This window comes from Mixophyes fleayi, chromosome 2 (genome assembly GCF_038048845.1).
Source record: "Mixophyes fleayi isolate aMixFle1 chromosome 2, aMixFle1.hap1, whole genome shotgun sequence".
NCBI classification, from domain to species: domain Eukaryota; kingdom Metazoa; phylum Chordata; class Amphibia; order Anura; family Limnodynastidae; genus Mixophyes; species Mixophyes fleayi.
Genome location: NC_134403.1, coordinates 3329878 through 3350908, shown reverse-complemented (window position 1 = coordinate 3350908; position 21031 = coordinate 3329878). Strand labels below are relative to the sequence as shown.

At 40.6% G+C, this 21031-nt stretch overlaps 1 protein-coding gene across 1 annotated transcript in view; it reads right to left on the bottom strand.

Moving 5' to 3' along the window:
* Positions 1–3097: 3097 nt before the first annotated feature.
* LOC142138701 (olfactory receptor 6N1-like) overlaps positions 3098–21031 on the bottom strand; it is a 28523-nt gene continuing 10589 nt past the window's right edge. The window contains exon 3 of the mRNA XM_075195552.1: positions 3098–4054. Within this exon, the coding sequence (XP_075051653.1) occupies positions 3098–4054 (957 nt within the window). The remainder of the gene's footprint in view (positions 4055–21031) is intronic.

Genomic DNA, 21031 nt, shown 5'->3' with positions numbered 1-21031 from the left:
CCATTCTTCATTACTACTTGTGTTTTATGATGGCTGCATCCCTGACATTCCCATTCTTAAGATGTCTCTCCCTTTACACTTTCTTTTACCTATGCCCCTGCACCATCTTCTCCTTTGTCCCTCTCACTTAACCCCCTGCACCACCTTCTCCGCTGGCTCTCACACATCTTCCTGTACCACCTACTCCCCTGGCTCTCTCACACGTCTTCCTGCACCCTCTACCCCCCGACTCTCTCACTCCTCTTCCTGCACCCCCTACCACCCTGGCTCTCTCACCCCCTCTCCCAGAACCCCCTTCCCCTTTGGCTCTCTCACCCCCTCTCCCAGCACCCCCTGGCTCTACCCCCCTTTCCCAGCACCCCCTTCCGCTCTCTCACCCCCTTTCCCAGCACCCCCTTTGGCTCTCTCACCCCCTCTCCCAGCACCCCCTGGCTCTCACCCCCTTTCCCAGCACCCCCTTCGGCTCTCTCACCTCCTTTCCCAGCACCCCCTTCGGCTCTCTCACCCCCTCTCCCAGCACCCCCTGGCTCTCATCCCCTTTCCCAGCACCCCCTTCGGCTCTCTCACCCCCTCTCCCAGCACCCCCTTCCGCTCTCTCATCCCCTTTCCCAGCACTCCCTTCCGCTCTCTCACCCCCTCTCCTAGCACCCCCTGGCTCTCACCCCCTTTGGCTCTCTCCCCTCCTTTCCCAGCACCCCCTTCGGCTCTCTCACCCCCTCTCCCAGCACCCCCTGGCTCTCACCCCCTCTCCCAGCACCCCCTTCGGCTCTCTCACCCCCTCTCCCAGCACCATCTTCGGCTCTCTTACCCCCTCTCCCAGCACCCCCTGGCTCTCACCCCCTTTCCCAGCACCCCCTTCCGCTCTCTCACCCCCTTTCCCAGCACCACCTTCCGCTCTCTCACCCCCTTTCCCAGCACCCCCTTTGGCTCTCTCACCCCCTCTCCCAGCACCCCCTGGCTCTCACCCCCTTTCCCAGCACCCCCTTCGGCTCTCTCACCTCCTTTCCCAGCACCCCCTTCGACTCTCTCACCCCCTCTCCCAGCACCCCCTGTCTCTCACCCACTCTCCTAGCACCCCTTGGCTCTCACCCCCTTTCCCAGCACCCACTGGCTCTCACCCCCGCGACACCCCCCCCCCCCCAAAATCGCGGCACCCCCGCGACCACCCTCCGAAAATCGCGGGCACCCCCCGAAAATCGCGGCACCCCTGCGCCCCCCCCCCCTCCGAAAATTGCGGGCACCCCCCGAAAATCGCGGCACCCCCGCGACCCCCCCCCCTCCGAAAGTCGCGGGCACCCCCCGGAAATCGCGGGCACCCCCCCTCTTCAGTAAAAAAAAAAAAAAATTAGAAAAAAAACCAGGAAACTCACCAGTGTAACTGGCTGCACAGCATAACGGGGAAGGGAGCTGGGGAGCACGCAGCAGAGGTGGCTGGTTCCTGGAACCACCAGCCACCAAGAAGACAGGGGGAGTTGGGCCGGCCCATATAGCCATCGGCCCTTCTGGCATTTGCCAGAAGTGCCAGATGGCCAGTCCGGCCCTGCTCACCAATACAGAGGTTTATCTCATGCCCACGTGCATTCTCTTTCTGCTCCCATGTTTGTACTTTTCTTAGTTTACCTTTATCATAGTTTAGGGTGTCAGTGGCTTTGAAATACAAAGTAGAGCAACATCAGAAAAATGTGTTAGTATATTATAAAATACCAATATATTTAAAATACATTTGATTGCTGTGAAAGACTTTACTTAATTTGGTTTTCAGTGACCAATGTTTGCCATTACATTCTCTTACAAGGCCTAACCTGACTATTAACATCAATTCAAGAATACAAAAGGCCAACACGACTTTAGTGGGAAGCTTTTTATTATTAAACTACACAGTAGGGTAAGCAGATCGCTAGAAGAAAGCAGGAAAGGATCTATACATCAAATTAGAATATATCCCCACGTTAAAACTCAAATAAAAACTAGGTAATTTTAGTAATAATAAAACATATCAAACAATTTTTTAACACAGTAAAAACAGTGAAAATGTATTGACAACAATAATACAAATAATATTTTAAACTAGTGCAATGACTGCTCATATCAGCACATAAAGAAAGTCATAGATGTTCTAAATGCTCAGAGAAAATGAAAGAACCAAAATTAGTTAAACTCTATTAAAAGTAAAAAGGTTTTATTGCAAAATTAACCAGCTGGTTTATTAAATCATAAGTTAAAGAAAGAGAATACTGATGCCCAAAGTTACGTTCTAATAAACACTAAAATCTCAATATGGGATTCTGTTCAGCCGAATCTCAGTACATTCACAAACTAGCGTCCAGTCTCCAGTATGTAGTATGTTGCATAAATGCTTACATAAATCAGCAACCAAAAATCTGTGAACTAGCAGCTCCACTGTGTGAGTGAGAGCAATAATAGTGTTAACTATCTAACTAACCACAGGATGTGATGGCCTACCTTGTCTGTATTGTGGAAGGAACACTTCTGCCTTATTCATCGTAATTTCATTGCTCTTCGGAATTGTAGTGGAAAATGTTTATATATATTTACCACCTACCTAAATATTATCTCTCCATTTAATGTCAATTTGACTGGAATTAGCATAAAATACAAATAATTAATAGTATAATGGTGAATATAAGTATGTTTATTTTACAAGCATAGCTAAGGAAACTAAATTATTAACAATACATTTGCAAATGTCTACACTACAGGCAAAATATCACAATTTTATTATGTTGTACAATTGAGATAATTACTTAGAATTTGGGTCATAAAACATTTTGTACAAAAATCGATCTATAAATTGGTAAATTCAGGCACCAATTCAGTTCAATATAGACAACATATTTGGCACAAAATTTACATAATCCTATATATTATTAAATAATATAGGTATATTATGTTATGTAAATATGTAAAAATGTTACATAATAAACCTTAATGAAACAATAAAGCAATTAGTGAACCATTAAAATGGGATAGAACTTTTATTATAATGAATAATGTATTGCTTTTTAATGAGAAAATATACACAGATTTATAAAAGAATATTGCTCATTACTTGATTCTAATTTTCCCTTGTTTTGATTTACTTACAGTTTATTTTTTTCTTAAATGCATTGATAATGTCTTTATTTCTTAGGCTATATATGATAGGATTCATCATTGGCGGTAATACTGTATACAACATGGCCACTACAGAGTCCACGTCTGAGGAGTAGGATGCTGCTGGCCGGATGTACATGAAGATAATTGGCAGGAAAAATATATTTACCACCGCAAAGTGCGAAGCGCATGTGGAAAATGTTTTTTTGCGCCCATTGTTGGAATTTATTTTGAGGATTGTTAGGATTATTTTAAGGTATGAATTTATAATAAGAAAAAAGCTTATTAATATAATTACGGCACTAATTGAGGACCCAACTGCTACATTGAAGGATGTGTTGGCACAAGCCAACTGCAGCAATGGTGGGTGATCACAGTAGTAATTGTGGATGATATTAGGACCACAAAAAGGTAAGTTCAAGACTAAGATTAGCTGTGTGACTGGAGACATAAAACCTCCAGACCAGGCTGCAGCTGATAGAATTATGTATAATCTCCTGTTCATAATGGCCGGATAATGTAGAGGAGAGCATATTGCTAGATATCGATCATATGCCATTACAGTGAGAAGTAAACACTCTGTTGCACCTAAAGACAGCAAAAAGTACATCTGAACAAAACAGGCTGTGTAGGAAATGGTGTCCAGATGCATTGAGAACTTTGCCAACATCTTGGGGATGGTCACCGAGGTGTAACTCATGTCTAGGAAAGACAAATTGCTGACAAAGAAATACATTGGGGTCTGTAGTCTTTGGTCAAGTATGACCAGGAAGAAGATGATGCCATTACCAGTGATGGTGAAGAGATATATGGAAAGTAACACACAAAACAGCAAGATGTGATATTTCTGAAGATTCGGAAATCCAAAGATGATGAATTCTGTCACAAGGCTGAAAGTCACATTGGAAGAATAAGGTGACTTAACAATTTCTTCATCAACCTGGACGTGATTATAGAAATGCAAAAATAAATATAATTACATCAAAGTAATCTCACATATTGCTGTTATAGGAAATTTATAGTTAAATAATGTATATTATGCAAAGTAATCCTGATTCACCAACTGAGTCCTAAATTCTACAGCTGCAAAACTGAGGTCTAATAGTATAAATGCTGTTTACTTATGTCATACTTTTGGAAAGCTTGTTTGTTCAGATAAGACACTGATTATTATTATTTATTAATATTATTATTATTATAATTATTATTATTATTATTACAGATTTGTGGGGTGCCAAAATGCTCTGCAGAGCCGTACAATAGGAAAAATTACCTGTTGTATGTAATACATACAACAGGTAAACAAAAAAATGCAGACATGAAAACAAAGGGTAGGGAGAGACCTGCTAATTAGAGAGTTCACATTCAAATTGGAAGAGAGCACAGCTAAAAATGAGGAGCGAGTTTAAATCAGAGTGGAGATTGGGACAGTTGTGAAGGTGCGATTCTGTGGGTAATTTAATTGGTAGTAGAGTAAGCTCTTATAAATAGATGGATTTTCTGATAGCATTTAAAGAATTCAAGGATGTTGGAAAGTCCGAATGGGCATTGTAGAGAATTTAATAAGTAGGTAGCTGCATGGTAGAAATCTTGTAGTCGGGAGTTAGAGTTGGTTACTAGGGATGAGGTGAATTGCAGGTCAGAGGTAGATCTAAGAAGGGCAAGAGAGAGAGTTTTTTTATTTGAGACTTGAGATATATGAAGGGGTGATGTTGAATGGAGCTTTCTAGGTAAAGCTGATTAATTTGAATTTTATTCTGGAGGTCACAGGGAGCCAGTGTAGGGATTGGCAAAGTGGTGTTATCATGTGAAGATGGCAATGACTACAGCAGAGTTACATTTTGCTCTCTTCTTGTGGCCGGGGAGGTTGGGCCATTTCTTCCTGAACATGGGCTAGGCATTAGAGGAACCTTATATTGTGCCAAAATGCAAAAATGTAATTTCATGTTGTCTTATGAGATGCTTACCTGAGCTTTAGGTGGTGTATATAACACATTCAGGGGGGGTGGGGCTCTTTTCCCCAAAATTACTTGGTATTTACATGTTCTCAGAGGTGATAGAGGATGGGCATCAGCCAATACCTCTATTGGGACACATTTTACATAATTCTGGCACATTTTATATTGGAAAATTCAATTATTTGTACACAAACTTCACTGTTATAAATCAGCAATATTTTTTTTAAACCATTAAATTAATAAAGACAATAGTCCAAATGTAACACAATAAGACATCATTAGTTAAAATCCAATTTTCATTTTAAAACTATACTTAAATTATCAGCCCCTGGACTATAAAGCAGACCCCCTTCTCTTTTATTTATAACTGCAAGAGGGGTAAGAGGGACCACTCAGCCCCCACACCACAGGCAGTTTGTGAACTAAGCATAAATTAAATGTTAGAGTGAGATTACTGTCACCACTAATTAGCTCAGCTATGTAACAATAAACACTGAAAAGCACATTTACAATATCTGTAATACAAAGAAAATTACATAATTGAAATACTAAAATGTTATATATAATAATGGATATATTGTATAGAAATTTTGAAACAATATACTTAAGGATTGCTAAATTCTATCCAGTACAAACTTTAATATTTGTAAACATAGATTGTTAGCAGACCATCCAATATATATTACCATCTATTTACATCTCTCCATTTTGGCAGGTGTAAACTGGTGGATATAACTTATTGTGTAGGCCTAACAGATTAGCAACAAACTAGTTACAAAATTAATTTTGTGTTACAAATTATAATTATAATAATTTATAGTGAAATAATTTTTTATAATTGTAGAATTATAAAAAAAAATCACATTTATTTCACAGAGCTGATTTAGTGGCCAGTCTCCAAATTCTGTACTCTATACCGAATTAGCAAAATTATTTATGAGAATGTACAAAAATAACTGTGTCACCTGCCCCAATATATTGTGTTCTTATAATTGATTTTGTAGACAATATATATCTAACAGAGAGCACCTCATAATAGAATGTAAACGCTTAGATTATCTATCACTCTCACATGATACTGTTAGGTAACAGAGAAGTAAATGATCAGCATATAATCTTTTATGACGTTGGATATATTATTTTATATGAACACTTTCTTCCAGCAAACAACTATCATAGACCACTATTTATTATATCTATTTATTATATTTATGGACTGACTCATAAATAAATAATTGACACAAGATTAGTGTAATGCAGATGTGATACCAATCACAAAAAGAGAATAAAACCAGGACATTATAGACCTGTGAGCCTGACTTTTGCCTAGGGGAAATTAATTGAAAGAATTTTGAGTCATATGATTCGGAAATAAATTGTGAAAATAATTTTGTATCACAATGTAAACATGGTTTCATGAATGACTGGTCATACCAGGCATACAGATAGGAGGATGTAAGTTTCAAACTGAAAGATATTAGTATCGTTCCACAGCAATCAATATTGGGCTCTGTTCTTTTTAATATTTTTATTATTAATCTCACAGATGGCCTAGAAAGTAACATGTTCATATTTGCTGATAAAGCAAAGTACTGTAAGGTTATTAACATAAAGCAGGATAGTAATCCTACAGAAAGATTTAGACAAAATGGTAAACTCTTCCATAAAATTGCAGAATTATTTTCAAGTACATGTGTAGGGTTATTCACATAGGTTGTGGTAATTGCGTTGCTATATAAACATTAAATGGAATACTACTGAGTAAAACTGAGAAAGCATAGGACTTATGAATATTAGTGGACATAAAGATGAGTAGCAGCACAGAGCCAGGTAGAGGCTGCAAAGGAGAATAAAATATATGGATGAATAAAAAGAGGGATAAATGTACATCAACAAAACATAGTAATTCCATCATATATGGGGTACAGTTTTGAGCACCTATCTCTAAGAGAGACATTGGAGAATTTCAGGGAGATCAGATACTGGCAGCTTCATTAATAAAGTGAATGGAAGGTTAAATTGTAAAAGTAATTATTCGTCTAATATACATTCATTGAAAAGTCCATACAAAGAGCAAGGGTTTAAAGAAAGACGGCTTAACCATCTCCATAGGAAGGGGTTCTTTACTGTAAAAGAGTTTAAGCTTTGGAGGTATTTACCACATGCAGTGGTGATGGCAAATTCACAAGCAGAATGTAAAAATGGATTGTTTGCTTTCTGACAAGAGAACCTGTAGCTATAATTGATGAGATTATCCAATTTCCATTTTTGTAGCCAGTAAGAGGTTTTTTGGATAAGTTGCCAACTGTAAAACTGTTGTTAATATTTTACCTTCCTCTGGTTTAACAGAGTTAGGACTAAATCCAGCTAAACCCACACAAACCACGGTGCGATGTAGGGGGTCCAAATACTTGTTTTTTTTCCATGCAGGAAAAATACTGCAGCATTTATAACTGCTATTTAGAATCTAGGACCACCCCACCACATCCCACCCCCCAACTCTAAACATGTCCACACATTTTAATTTCTCCCACCTTGCAGAGCAAAATAATTTTGCCAAGGTACAAAATTACACCCGCTTGCTGGATTTACTGCTGACTCAATTTCACACAAGACAACTACCCCCTGACCAACATTGTTGTGTGATGGGATCATTTAGCTTATGAGTCACTTTTACCTTTGCAGCCTGTCTGGGCCAAAATGCAAAATGTAGACTTCACCTCATATGTCAATCTCCCATTGTCCCATAGATTGTAAGCTTGCGAGCAGGGCCTTCTCACCTCTTTGTCTGTTTTACCCAGTTTGTTTATTAGTTTACTATGTTTGTCTCCAATTGTAAAGTGCTACAGAATATGTTGGCGCTATATAAATAAATGATGATGATGATGATGATGACTCTAAATGAGGCCATTAAGTTTATAAAATGTCGACTTGTCTTTTTTTAGCACTGCAAACTATGTAACTGTATTATAATTTAACTGTTACTATATAACTATGTAAAAATATAATTATGTAAAGTATAACAATGCAACTATATAACTATGTAAAAAAATAACTATAGGCCTTACTCATTGGGCAAAAAATTTAGTAAGTTTTCTTACTCAAGTTTTCTTGACAAAACCATGTTACAATGCAAGGGGTGCAAATGAGTTTGTTATTTTGCACATAAGGAAAATACTGTGTTTTGTCATGTAGCACACAAATTAATAGTGTCTTTGTAGACTAAAATTCATCATATGAAATTATATAGCGCCACTAATTCCGCAGCGCTGCACAGAGAACTAATTCACATCAGTCCCTGCCCTATTGGAGCTTACAGTCTAAATCTGATAACATACGCACACAGACCGAGAGACTAAGGGCAATTTAATAGCAGCCAATTAACCTACCAGTATGTTTTTGGAGTGTGGGAGGAAACCGGAGCACCCGGAGGAAACCCAAGCAAACACAGGGAGAACATACAAACTCCACACAGATAAGGCCATTAAGCTATCAACTATTTGTGTGCTACATGAAAAAACAGACAGTATTTTCCTTATGTGCAAAATAAAATACTCATTTGCACCCCTTTCATTGCAACATGAATTTGTCCAGAAAACTTACAAAACAAAATACACACTTTGGGCCTGATTTTGAGTTAGGAGCAAAGCAAAGAAAAGGAGTAACTTTGCACCTGGGAAAAACCATGTTGCATTGGAGGGGGAGGTAAATTTAAAATGTAGGGACAGATTTATAGTTGGAATACGGCATGTCATAAATCAACTTTAGTTTCAGTGTAAAAATGAGGCCATCAAGTATTTGTGTGCTACATGAAAAAAAAAAAGCCAATATTTTCCTTGCATGCAAAAAATAAGTCAATGTGCACCCCTTGCATTGTAACATGGTTTGTCTAGGTGCAAAGTTGCTCCTTTTCATTGCTTTGCTCCTAACTCAAAATGAGTCCAAATACTAATCAAACTTACCTTGAAATGATCAATGCCCATGGCAAAAAAATGCAGTTAAATGCAATAAAGTGTTTAAAATTTATCTTGCTCTACTAAGAAAAGTTGTTTATGACTTAATTTATACCCTCACAATAACGTTAATAAGGGAGTTTAATTGTTATTATTCTCTCAGGTGTGATTAATCTGTGTGTTTTTATTTTGTTGTCATCTGAGCCTTCCTCAGTGGTTTTGTTGTTGTTGTCATTTATGGTAATAAAAATAAAACACCCTTGTGTCTATCCCTATAGGGGCTAATCAAGGAAATAATATTTAGCTTAGCATAAACAGAGGTGACCAAAATTGTCCCAGTTGACTTATATTAGAGAATTTCACACTGACTGTAGAAGAGAGTTTAAGTCTATCATTTTTAATTACATAGATCATTTGTTGGAGATCATATAGGGCTGGAAAATATTCTCCAAAAGCTAGCAGATAAGTACACTTAATGTATGGAGGTTCACTGAAACTGCAAGATGGGGTTTATCCATAATAAATGCGCTAACAGTGCACATAGCATTTGTTTTTGGGATGTGCATTTGCCCAATGTCATGTACCTTTGAAGAGCAAACACACGACCCAAAACTTTATATTATCTTGAATCTGTTAAAAAACTTTTGCAGTTTCAGTGACCATCCATACATGTAATACTACAGCTTTTAGAGAGTATAGCGAGAGTTACCCAGAAAGACATGGTTCTTGATGCTGCAATGGAGCCTAGTGGTGGCAGTAGCAGAAACCCCTCCTACTGCATTTAGAGGGGAGCTATTTGGGATACAGAAAGGGGACAAAGGCAAAGCAAGCCCAGCCGGTCCCCAGCAAGCTCAGACAGCGTAGCATAGAAGGTCCATTCTGTCACAGATTTCTGGTGGCAAGTGGTGGAAGTACCCCAGGCTGCTTTTCGTGCATCAGACAGGAGAGTCGAGCTATTCAGGAGAGGAATAACTGTAGCCCGGAGAACACACAGGATGTCTGATTATGCCAACGTGTCCAGAGTGAACATTGAGATTCTGTGTAGTGTCAAGGGCATTTATATTCAGCACTTTCCAAACAGGGCAGAGATGAGGTCGGCACTGAAAGAATGGCACCTACAGCATGGTACCCCTGAGGAGAAAAATGATTGCGGCAGTGCTCAAATTGGTGACCCAGTTGAAAGCCGGGAACAAGCCAAACCCCAAGACAGCAGCACCCTCTTCTCAACAGGCTGTGACAACAGAACCAGTTCCTGTCTCCTATGATTGGCGCAGGGCAGCCGGGATTATTAAAGTCATTTCATAGTTTTCCAATAATTATTATATATGCGATATGTGTGGTTCCAAAGCACAAGCAATTTATTAAGCAAAAGCAAAAGTTTAACATTTCTATAAATAAGTACAGTACAGCCGATACATATGCTGCGCCTGCTGCTCAATGCTGGGTCCAGCATACAGTCATTCAATCCAGAAGTCTGTGGTCAATGTGACTGCATGGTCTCTGAGCCCATGTTATATACACTCAGTGATACTGTGAAACAATACAGTGTATTTGGCATGTTTCCATAGGTTCAGGCTTCAGGAGGGTCCAGTGTAATGCAGTCTATAGGTCAGTTCAAACGACGCCCTCCAAGTGTGGGGATCAACTTTCCAAGGGTGGGGGTCAGCTCTCTAGAGGTTGAATGCTAATTTTCCCGCCATGGACTAGTTAAAACTGGTCTAATGGCATTACACAGACAATATCATTCTAACCATTTATTCCCTATCATCCATAACTAGCATACGGAATGTGCGATCCTTTCGGCGAATGAACCGGACATCTCCGGATAAATAGGGGATTAGAATGATACCAAACATGACATGCTTCCTGTGACCTGAATTTTAAATATCACTAAAGTGCATATAACATTACAATATATAACTATAAACTAAATAACTTTTGTTCATAAAAGACTGTGGATTGGAACTTTTAGTTCATATAAAAGTTCATATAAAATGAACTATATACAAGTGAATGTGTAAGTGCAAGTGTATGTGTGCATTATTTATCGAGCAAGACACGTGGCGTAATGATCGCAATCGCACATTAAAACAATACTAATCAATATACTTTCTTTCATCCAATTATTCGACTTTGACAGCTCCACCCTTTGATAGTACAGAAAACTATCACCTTAAAGATTTTATTTGCAGGATCTCAGTAGCACGTTTCATTGTTCTGTAATGTATGTCCCCCTTTGTGTATGGCCACACTGTCTGTAGATCTCAGGCAGGTTACCATAAAAGAGAGTCACAATCCTAAAAACAATTTTCTTTTATCATGGAACATAAACCTTTGGAGCTTGGAGATAACCTTTTGTATGCCCCTCAAGGGTGCGATAGAACTTGTATTAACAATATAGAATATTCTACAACAGTTCTTCATGCCTAATTTGTTCATTTGTCCAACTCATGACTTTTAGCTCAGACAAAATTCACCAATAACATCATCAACCTGAGTTAGTATATACACTCTAATAATATCAACATTTCTTTTCATCAAAAACTTGTGGGACTGGCTATGTCTGTTCGTTCTTCCCAGTCTCCCAATACTCAAGTTTCTTTGTACGTGAAACAGTGATTGGCCTGCCAAATATTGGGAGACTCCAAACTAAGGGACCTAGCTGTCTTACCTTCCCCTAGTGACCTCCCACCCCATAACCTCAGGGATATTTAGTGGAAAGAGAACTAGTCCTACTTGATATAATCTCTGAGGCACGTTAGAGCACACCCAGTACTGTTTGGCCTTACCTAACGAAGAATGATAATCATTCTTAAGGATGCCTGCTTAAGTCCTAATATTACTGGACTGGCATCGCTGAGTGCACCTCTCTTCAACTAGTGGGTCAACGTACTTACGGATGTATACTCCTCAAACACTAGCCCCTCGTACTTTCTCCAAGCTCTAAGGTTTACAAATTTTCCTTTACCCTTGAATTAAATAGAGTAATTGGCTGGACCGATCGTGCTAACACCTTCTTCTTCATCCCCAACTCCTAAATATCACTACCTGAACCAGGAAAAATTACTACTTCTTGCTGGAGAACTGTCTTTGCAAAGTCCTTGGCTCAGGTGTTGTGAACTGCAATCGAGGCCTCCCAGAATAGATTCTCGAGTGTAATTGGAACCTTCTCAAGGTGTTGACTCCTCTGCAGTGGATGGAATGGGTACCAGTGTCTCTCTGCTATCCCTAAGGACGTGATGCTGGTCGTCAACACTTGGTACCTGTCTGTCAAACAACCTGAGCGTAGGAAATTACAGTTCCACAACTTACTTTCCCAGTCGAACATCATAACAGTAAGTATAACACCTCAGAAGACAGTGTTTTGAATGTTCTCGGTTGCTGTCTTACTATTTGCTTTTTTTCTCTCACAGTCTAGAACAGTCTCTCCTTTGCAAACTCATCAAAAGAAGAGTCAAAAACATTTCAAAAGATGACAGGTTAATAGGCAGTTTTAGGAGTGAACTTAATAGTGGGGAGGACTAGTGGCTGAAGCTACTAGCCACTCCAATTAAGTTTCAACCCTCATTCCATTCCATTCATTCTAGCTAGTACTGTTACGCTATATTCCCACTGGTTTGTGGCTGATCAAAAGTATGTAACTTACTGCTCATACATTACAATGTTATTCCCAATAAAATGAATACCCTTATCACTTTCTATACCTCCAGGGATACCACATCTACTTAACAAAAACCCTGAGTATGACACAGCAATACATTAGAAACATTTCAATACACCTTTACCCAGATATATTTCATCGGCACCCCAGGGCATACTTGAGGATCCTGCAAGGTGGTAATTGGATGATGTGGATTTGTTTTACCTGGAGAAAGTCCATCTGTAGGAGGGTTATGGGATGGCTCTATTGATATTGTCTTTCTGACACTCTCTCTCAATCAAGACAGGACATTGCCTTCTTACTAGGTTGAGAAGAAACACCAGATGCACATCAATATACTCTTACCATCTTGCACATACCTTCTTTTCTCAGCTGAGCCAGACCATGTGCTGCCTCCGCTAGGTCTGGAATATACCCTCTGGGAGCTACTGGTCTACCTTGTCCATCTCTCCAGGGTCCAGCAGACTCCTGACCACCTCCCTTCACCTTCCAGACTGTTTATTCTTCAGGTAACACAAATCTCATATATTAACTAGTGTGTGTGTGTGTGTGTGTGTGTGTGTGTGTGTCTGTGTGTGTGTGTGTGTGTGTCTGTGTGTTTGTACACAATTTAAAACAATACAAAGAAAACCAAAACAAAACATAGATTTGACAGCTGTCACTTTAAAACCCTGCTGTCTATCTGACATCCATGTCTGACCTGTTGTGAAAGTCATGTACAGTCATGTGTGTAAGTGTGAACTTAACTAACAGCTACTTCAGCTGGTTAACTGTATCACTGTCACAAGTCCTCCATGTAATGTGAGTTCTACTTATTTACTGCCATTGTTATAAAAAGTTCTTCAGTCGCCTCAACGTCACCCACTATACTAGAAAAATACTGAAGACCAATGTATATCAATTGATTTACCCTCTGCCAATTCACATGCCATTTTCAATCCCACATGTTCAGCTTCTTGGCTAAGTAAGAAGGGCAAAGGGGTCCATTTCTATAACACTTTCATCAATTATAACAATTATCCAGTACATGTTTGTCTAACGGTGAAAAAATATAAAAACACGAAAATTTTATATTTTCTAGGGTTACACTTATGTCAGGTCTTGTGGCAAAAAATCTTACTCCAATGTTCTACACATGTTCTACACAGAGATGCATATCTGTATGTCTACCTAATTTACCATCAGCTAGTCTCCTGTCTCCACCCTTTGTGCATATTTAGAGGCACACTTTGCACAGGAGACAAAAAGTCAGATGTGCAATCTATAAAACATGAATCATATTTCCACAACAAAAACCTCCGCTTAAAATCAGCAGCTTATATACACATAAAAACAAACCCCTAGCTACTTCCGTGACTAGGCCAATGTAGTGTGTGTGTCCCTGACTCTGTCCAATGTCACAAATGTCTTAGTCCCATGAATGAGACCATGTTTACGTGGTTTTTGTACCTCTTTACAAGAAAAGAGTGAGATACTGACAGAGATGTAAAGACTGAGAAACAGGAAAGTAACGAATACCAAAAGAAACAAAAATATTTACAGACAAACAGAATACAGAGAAGCAAAGAAGCAAAGTATGAGATTTTACAGCAAAAGGACAGCTGGATTGGACACTATGGGAAAATAGTCCTACTTATTCCACTAATCCCTTTAGCTATTCACTAAACTATGACCCCTCACCATTCTTCTCAAGTTTAATGGGAGTTACGTCACCCGTCCAATCCAGTGTTGTCCATCGTTAGCTCATATGGAACTCAGTGTCACAATAACTATATACCTTTGCGATAGACTTCCTGACTATAATAGAGAAGTGCAAACTTAACTCTTTGAGACGCATACTCTGTGATTCCCATGTGTGTCTGGAATACACAAAACAACATTAGAGCAGGGTATGTACACATTTCATTTTGAATAATGGATCTCCGCCAAATAAATTATCATGAGACACGTCAACTAAAAGAAAGAGTGTTACAATGATGCATTGTTAATTTGTCTTTCAAGAGAAATTTTTGTACTCCTCTATCAATCCCCTTAATTACTAAGCATATATTTCTTTGTTTGTCCTTATCTGCAAAAAAAAAGAGGAACAAAATAGTCAGTTTCAAATAAAAAAAAAAAACATTTTCATTTCTTATCATCGACCAGCGATCAGGAAGGTAAGCACAAGACAACATAAAACAAACAAGCAATAGCAAGAAAGTCAATTTCTTTCTAAACCTGCGCAGTGATACTTACCACAGATTAACATTTACCTTGCCTGGTCCTAATCTCCTTGCTTTCGCTCTAGTTTTTTCTTTACAATCTTTCCTCACATGTCCCTTCTTAAGGCAGTTAAAACGCTTCAAAAATTTCTGTTTCTTTCGTCCCTTATAGTGGGTTTTATATGTCTGAGGTTGTGAATGTAATCTTTCTAAAGCCTGGATACTCACCCATCATTATCCTATCACTCTGCGCCTTTTCCCTTTTTCATATGTTTTTATCATCTTCCACGGCAGACTCTATAATTGCATCTGCCATGAGGCCTCTCCAATTAGGCAGCGAGGTTTGTACTCTGGTCTTTAGATCCTCCCTGAGATCATCCATTAGTACTGCAACAGCTACTTCCCTGTGTTGCACATTTTCCTTGATATCTAGTATCACTGTGTACTTAGTCATGGCTGACAGAGCCCTAGCAAAATAGTCAGCTGCAATCTCACTACCTTTTTGTTTGATAGTGAAAATTTTTCCCCAGTCCACTATCTCTAGAATATATATGGCCAACTGTGTGATTATACGTCTAATATTGTCCTGATTATCATCCTCTGTTAAGGATCTATCCTCCTCCAACATACAATCCTTAATGAACTTTTGTATATCAGTATTGAGAGGAAGACAGGCCCTAAACACCACTCGCCAATCATTATTAGTTGGCTCATGTACATTACCTAAATGTCTAATGAATTTCTGACACTTGGCCAAATTTTTTCTAGGATCCGGGAAATCAGACACAATTGAAAACAGTTCAGTCCTAGTCCATGGACAATGCATGATTACATATTTTATGGGAACTACACCATCTTTATCCGCCTTCTCATTGAGAACTGCTATTTTGCAGACAGGATGTAAACCTACCAAATCACTACATTGTGGACTACTTGCTAGATTTACTGTTGCAGTACAATGAATGTTCCCCCTTCTATTAATTTCTATATTATTACTTTTTCCTTGTCCGTGTGATGCCTCTTTCATGTTACTGGCAAGGGCAATGGTTGAAATGACAGTGGACTCATTTTCTTCTCCTGAAACATTACTCTTAATATGACTTAATACATCATACAAATTACTAATTACATTTTTAAAATTTTTGGCATAAGCTGTACTTACCACCCCAACCGCATTCTGCGCTCAGATCTCCACGCTTCGCAACGCGCACTTCTGGAACGCTTACTTCCGGTATGCTTACTTCCGGTATGCATGTATTATTAGCCTGCCACGTGTTTTTACCTTCCTGTTGCCACAGTTTTAAACAGTCATAGTGTTTAATTCTCTTTTTCGTTGGTTCGATCAACCATATTTTAACAGTTACAGTTTTTAGTGCCTCTAAATCAAAACTACCTTCTTTGAGAAAAGGTCTCACACACTCCCGGGTCATCTTGACCCATTTGTCACAGTACGCCATTGCATACTCGCCGTATTTCTTATGCATAATATACCTCGCCGAACCAATCGGCCATTACTTAGGCAGAACATCATTGGCAATCTCTAGCGTATCCTTAGCACCCATGTTGAACCAGAAATCTCAATGCGGACCACAGGGATATTTGCTCCTCGATACCCTATCTCTCCAGAAAATTCTTAACACAACAACTGGGATCAGACAAGTACCAACTTCGCAATACCCTGCCTTTCCTAGTTTGAGACCTTTACAACTCAGAATATCAACGGATGCAGCGTATTTCCTACCACAACTCCCCAGTCACAATCACGGTTGCACAATCAACCATGCGGTACGATCGCACCGCTTATAGATACTACCTATCAGTAAGCTTTGCGATTACTATTGGGAATGTAACGAAAACCTGTTGTTTTCACTTCAAGTATACCTGCCATGTATAATCTGTGGCGTCTATTTATCCCCTGTTCTCTTTTAGAACAGAACGCCACTCACACAAAGGTTTCTTTACACCATGTTATCCTTTCAAACAGAACCTTTGTTTTCAGGTCACCTTTTTACCACGTTTTGTCAAACAACACCTGAACAACACCTTAGTCTCTTTTCAACAGGAAATCAACTCTTCTTTTTATGCATATAATTCACATACACATACACCTTTGATTTCTGAGCAGAAAATTAATTTCCCAAACAATAGTAATATCTTTTCAGAGGCTTTAACAAGTGATTATACTATACAAATAACACACTATCAAAATGACTGTTTAAACACATGGAAACAACACCGGAAGTGCACATATGCAATGCAGGAAGTACACATACGCTATGCAATGCAATACATTTAAAACGCAAAACGACAATAAAATTAAACAGTTTTCTTTCTTGCCCCTAGATTTAAGTTAGTGCTCCTTAGACTATGCAAAAGCGGACATTCGGTTTCACAACACAGAATGATAAACAGGTTTTAAAAACATTGCGTTCTTAGTCGTATATGACGCGTCACTCCATCCTTTATTGAGGAATCGAATACATAGGCTTTGCGAATCGTCCGGAAGCATAACTTCCAGCTGCGAGCCCCCAAATTTTTAAAGTAATTTCATTGTTTTCCAATAATTATTGTATATGCGATTTGTGTGGTTCCAAAGCACAAGCAATTTATTTAACAAAAGCAAAAGTTTAACATTTCAATAAATAAGTACAGTACAGCTGATACATATGCTTCACCTGCTGCAAAATGCTGGGTCCAGCATACAGTCATTCAATCCAGAAGTCTGTGGTCAATGGGACTGCATGCTGGTCTTAGAGCCCATGTTATATACACTTAGTGACACAGTGAATACAGATGATTTGGTATGCTTCCGTTTCCATAGGTTCAGGCTTCAGGAGGGTCCAGTGTAATGCAGTCAATAGGTCAGTTCAAACGACACCCTCCAAGGGTGGGGGTCAACTTTCCAAGGGTGGGGGTCAGCTCTTCAGAGGTTGAATACTAATTTTCCCGCCAAGGACTAGTCTAAAATGGTCTATTAGCATTACACAGACAATATCATGCTAACCATTTATTCACTATCATCCATAACTAGCATACGGAATGTGCGATCCTTTCGGCGAATGAACCGGACGTCTGCAGATAAGTAGTGGATTAGAATGATACCAAACATGACATGCTTCCTGTGACCTGAATTTTAAATTTCACTAAAGTGCATATAACATTACAATATTTAACTATAAATGAAATAACATTTGCTCAAAAAAGACTGTGGATTGAAACTTTTATAAAAGTGAACTATATACAAGTGAATGTGTAAGTGCGAGTGTATGCGTGCGTTATTTATCGTGCATTTGCGCAATGACTCGTGGCGTACTGATCGCAATAGCACGGTAAAACAATATTAATCAATATACTTTCTTTCATCCAATTATTCGACTTTGACAGGATAAAGATCCAGCTGCCTTAGAGGACAAGGCAACGGAAGCTGGGTGATGGACAGGAAGCCAACTACCTTGGAAGTAGCCGCCCAGTTAGCGGATCAGTATGCTGCTGTTAGACCAAACTGGCAGAAGCACCAGGTTACAAGCTAACCCGAAATAACTGTACAACCAGGACACCCCTCTTCAGCTCACCCTGAAAAGAATCCAACCATCCAGGTACCTCTCGCCAGCCACCGTCCCACCATGTTCCTTGGAGTTATCAGAGACCACCGGATCCCAGGCTAGAGAAGAAGTGCTACAACTGCAAGAAAACCGGTCACCTAAGGATAAACTAACCCAAAGCAACAGCACCCCAGTCTCGTGCCCCTAATCTGAGTCCTGGGGCCCAGCTGACTTGCTTAACTGATGAAGTTGAGCCAGTAGAGATTGTTTCTACCCTTGCCAGCCCAACGGAATGTGGTATTTGTGAAGGTGACTCAACGGAGAGAGTCACATTTTTGTCCAAAAGACCCCCCAAAAACATGAGGAGGAACCTGCAGCCTGTCCAAGTGGGACCCCTGCAGGGAGAAGGACTTAGAGACTCAGGGGCCTCTGTAGTGAGTCCCCATCTTATTGATCATTTCACAGTACTGCAGGTTCACAGTGCCAAATTTACTGTGGCAGATGGACTGGAGAAAGAAGTACCTCTAGCCAGGCTGTAACTGGACTGGGGAAATGGCCAGGAGTTGCGAGATGTTGCCAATATGGATGACCTCCCAACTGATGTGATCTTGGGCAATGATGTTGGGGGTGGAATTGTGACTGCATTTATCAACTCTACTACCCGAGCCAAGTGGCCAGACTACACTCTTCAGGATCTACATCTGCACATCCCAGCCCAGAAGAAAAGATCACAGCTGCAAAAAACAACAGCGATCACCAGCAACCATAGCTTCAGCCAGCCCAGATGAAAAGACTCAAGTTGCTTTTTCTTCAGGAACCAGCCAGCTCTTTGCCTCTGGAGAAACTACATCCCCTAACAATGCAGAGGATGTTGTCCCTGGCCTACCTGAGGCTCCGGGAGAGCTCAGTGATTCTCCTGTCCCTAGCAGTATGCCAGCTCCAGCGTTAAGTATAGCTGATCACAGTGATCTCCCTTTGACTGACCCTAGTAACCCCAACATAGACCCCCTGCAGAGGGTCCTGACTTAGATGATAGTGAGGGCCACAGGAAAGAATTCATTGCAGCTCAGCTCCCTCGTTGGAAGACATGAGGCGCAGTCACTGTCCAGGGATGGAGGTGAGGAGTGTGACCTGGTGTAAAGGGATGCTGTACCGTGTAGCTAGGAAGGCAGATTGGGATAAACTAGTCTGGGAACAAGTTCAACTGGTGGTAGCACAGACATATCCTGCGCAACTATTGTCAGTTGCCCACGAAATCCAGGTGAGGGACCGAACACTGAAGCACCTGACACAGAACTTTTTCTGGCCGGGAATGTCTGATGACTTCCGGGCATACTGTAAGTTCTGTAAGTCCTGTGATGTGTGTTAGCAGCTTTGGTGCCTCAGTGCTTATGCTCCCCTCAGTTCCTTGCTAATAGTTGGGGAACCTTTTCAGCGAGTGACAGTGGACATAGTAGGTCCCCTGCCTGTGCCCAGTAGATCGGGGAAGAGGTATATCCTCACTGTGGTGGACTATGCTACCCGGTATCCAGAGGCTATGGCTCTGTCTGCCATCACGGCGGAATAAATAGCGGACGTGCTGCTAGGATTATTTAGTAGTGTAGAGTTCCCTAGTGAGATCCTAACCGATCAAGGCATACAGTTAATGAGTGAACTGGCCCAGTGTCTCTAGGCAAAGTGCGGAGAGCGGCAGCTCTGCACTGCCCCCTACCATCCCCAGACTAACGGACTGCGTGAGCATATGCTACGGGCATTTGTAACTTCGGAGAGTGGGACTGGGAATGCTACCTGCCGCTCCTCCTGTTTGCTTATGAGGAAGTGCCGCAGGAGTCTACCGGTTTCTCTCCCTTTGAACTACTTTATGGCTGCAGAGTGTGTGGACCTCTTGACCTGTTCCAGGAGTCTTTGGAAGGAGAGCTACTCACCCAGGATGTCTGTGTGGTGGAGTATGTGTCAAAGCTCAAAGATCGGTTTGAGAATCTCATGGGGCTCTTGCAAGCTAACCTAGCGGAAGTGCAGACCAAGCAGAAGACTTACTATTATCAGGGCGTGCGCGCCAGAGTATTTGAGGTAGGGGAGACGGTTCTTGCTCTGATGCCAACACACAAGAATAAGCTCCAGGTTGCCTGGACTGGACCGTACATGGTCTAGAACTGCCTAACTGATGTGGTGTCATTTGATAGCGACGCTAGGCAGCATCAGACCTACTATGTGAATATGTTGAAGGCATAACACGAGCGTGTGGAGTTGGTAACAGCGGTTTGCTGCTTACCGACTGAGTAACCAGGATGTGATCCACTACCTGATCTCCACGCAGATGCCACAGTTAAAGGTGGTGTAGAGGAAGTAAGCTGGGAAAAGCAGTTGAGTGCCCGCTAGAGGGAGCAGCTTGAGGTAGGGCTGTGGTCCTTTATGACTCAGTTCAGTAGGAAGCATTGCCTGACTTCTTTAGTAATGCACCATGTGGGCACTGGTGAGCATAGGCCAATAGGCAACCCGCTTATCAGGACTCACCAGAGGCCAAGGGGTGTATGTACAGGGAGGTGCAGGAGATGTTCGAGTATATTTCCCCTTTGACTTGAGCAAGGGGAATTGGCAGACA